At 40.6% G+C, this 2,314-nt stretch overlaps 1 protein-coding gene across 6 annotated transcripts in view; it reads left to right on the plus strand.

Moving 5' to 3' along the window:
* KCNK2 (potassium two pore domain channel subfamily K member 2) overlaps window positions 1-2,314 on the plus strand; it is a 108,876-nt gene that overhangs the window by 103,503 nt on the left and 3,059 nt on the right. Inside the window, exon 7 of one of the 6 annotated variants that reach the window (XM_011364532.2) lies at window positions 2,243-2,302. The exons of the other annotated variants lie outside the window; for them this stretch is intronic. Within the exon in view, the coding sequence (XP_011362834.1) occupies window positions 2,243-2,302 (60 nt within the window). The remainder of the gene's footprint in view (window positions 1-2,242; window positions 2,303-2,314) is intronic. 6 annotated transcript variants of the gene reach the window in all.

Here is a 2,314-nt window from a genome sequence, read left to right on the forward strand (position 1 = left end):
ACAAGTTTCTACTGATGGCCTTTTCTATACCAGACCCTAGATGTTATAGATACAGCAATGAATATAGTATAGACTCCGAACTCAAGAACTCTTAGTCTAAACAGAAAGACAGCGAAGTAAACAGAAAAATAACACAAACTGTTGGGGGCGTGGAGGGCACGTTATTTATAGATACGTATGGAACGATTCAGCATTTCTCACCACTGTTGGATACTGCCTCTGCTTTTCTAACCAGAGAGTCTCCCAAAAAGCAGAATTAAACATTCAATAATCTCTTCCCTATCTGAGTATACTGTAAGGGACAGGGTCCCTTACAGGAACAGTGAGAATCTTCAGGCTACATTGCTATAAATTTAGCACCTCTTTCCGTGTAAGTTTCTCTAAAACTTGCCTCAGTGATTAAGGAATGCTCAAGCTCGCCAATTATGGATGCCACGAGTTCTCATTTTTCCAGCTTTGCTTTTTTTTTTCAGAACCAGGCACAGATAACAAGCAATTATTTCTTGTTAGGACAATACAAGTAGGAAATAAAAGACCTTTTTAAAATAAATAGTAGATCATCAAATGTGTGTATATATGTGATTACGAACAGACGAAGAAGAGAGATCGGCCATGTGCCTCCTTCCAAGGATATTAGAACAGTTTTCATTTTGTTTTTGTGGACACACACACATCTATGACTACTCAAGTATATGTACATATCGTGTTGAAATATATGTACATATATATTCCCTCTATAGTTCAGATCTTCAGTATAAATATCTAGAAACCGGTTTAGTTTGATCAGGTTGCTGTAACAAAATACCACAGACTAGGTAGCTTATAAAAAGCAAATATTTATTTCTCACAGTTAGTTCTGGAGATCGGGAGTCCAGGATCATAGTCTCAGCATAATCCTTTCCAGGCGACATCCAGAGCCTTCTTGCTGCGTCCTCACATGGTGGAAGGGGCCGGGGAGCTCTCTTTCATGAAGCACTAATCCCGTTCGTGAAGGTTCAACCCTCATAAAGTAATCATCCTCCAGAGGTCCCTTGGGGTTAGGATTTCAACATGTGAATTTGGGGATTGGGGTGGGGGGGGACAAACATTCAGACCACAGCAGAAACCATCAGTTATATTTCCCATATCAAAGTCTAAAACAAAAATCAACAGAGGTTAAACAACAAACAAAAAACAGAGCTATAGTTATTCGATTTCCAGATAAAGAAGAGCCCATGTCACCTAAGCTAAAAGCAGAAGGGTGAGCCATAGAGGGAAATGGGGAACTTGTTCCACAATAGGAGATGTCCCGGATTATTAAGTTCTAGTTGGTTAAGGAAAGGATTTTAAAGATTTCTGTGGGGTTAGTCGTGGTTCCGTTTAGGTGTCAAGAGTGCAGATATAATTTTAAAGAGGTCAGAGGAAACATTATGCACATGCTTAGGCCTTGGCAATATTTTCTTCTTTAACTTTGGAGAGAGAAGTACGCAGACATAAACCCTTACAGCTGGCGAAGCGCATGAGCCCAGCCATCCTGTCAGGTGTGTTCTGTGAAGACGCCTGTCCTACTGCTGAGGAAGTGGCAGCTCAGGCAGGTTGGGTGCTTCGTTAAATCCACGAGCATCCACTGAGAAACTGTTCCGTGGACTTACTTATTCTCCAAAATGGGCCTCAGGATGGACTGACTTACCAGTTATCTGCTTTCCCTGAAGGCAAAAACGAGATATATTGTTGCTTACTTAGTAAATAGAGATTTCCTAAATGAGCAATAGGGGGTTGGATATAGAGTCCTGGCACACATCATTGCTGGTCCCTAAAACCTGAGTTTATGTCCATGTAAACAGCTTTGGTGCTGTCAGAACAAACCAGGTCACCTGGGTTCACGTTCCAGGTTTTTACTCTGTCCTGCTGCTTCTGCCTTTTCTATACCCAGATACTTCTTCAAATTACAGATGAAAAAAAAAAAAAAAACCCCTCACAAAGTTTTAAAAAGTTAGAGATTTTTTTTTAATAGAATCAGAAGTTTCAATGACAGGATTCATGTGCAAAAATCAAGCACACCTAGTACCTCTAATACAATTTGATTTATAGAGTTTACATTCATAGATTGCTTTTTTAGAGCCAGATCTGTGTAAAATGGAGTTTTGCTCTGCATCTTACCTTATTAGGTCAGTTCTCAGACCTCCAGTGTTACAAAAGGCTCAGAAAATAAAGCACACAAAATGTTGACTGTCACATTGGTGTGTCTTTGTCTTTTCTCCAGGTGGGAGAGTTCAGAGCCCACGCTGCTGAGTGGACAGCCAACGTCACAGCCGAGTTCAAGGAAACCAGGAGG

The sequence above is a fragment of the Pteropus vampyrus genome, unplaced genomic scaffold (assembly GCF_000151845.1).
Source record: "Pteropus vampyrus isolate Shadow unplaced genomic scaffold, Pvam_2.0 Scaffold98, whole genome shotgun sequence".
NCBI classification, from domain to species: Eukaryota; Metazoa; Chordata; class Mammalia; order Chiroptera; family Pteropodidae; genus Pteropus; species Pteropus vampyrus.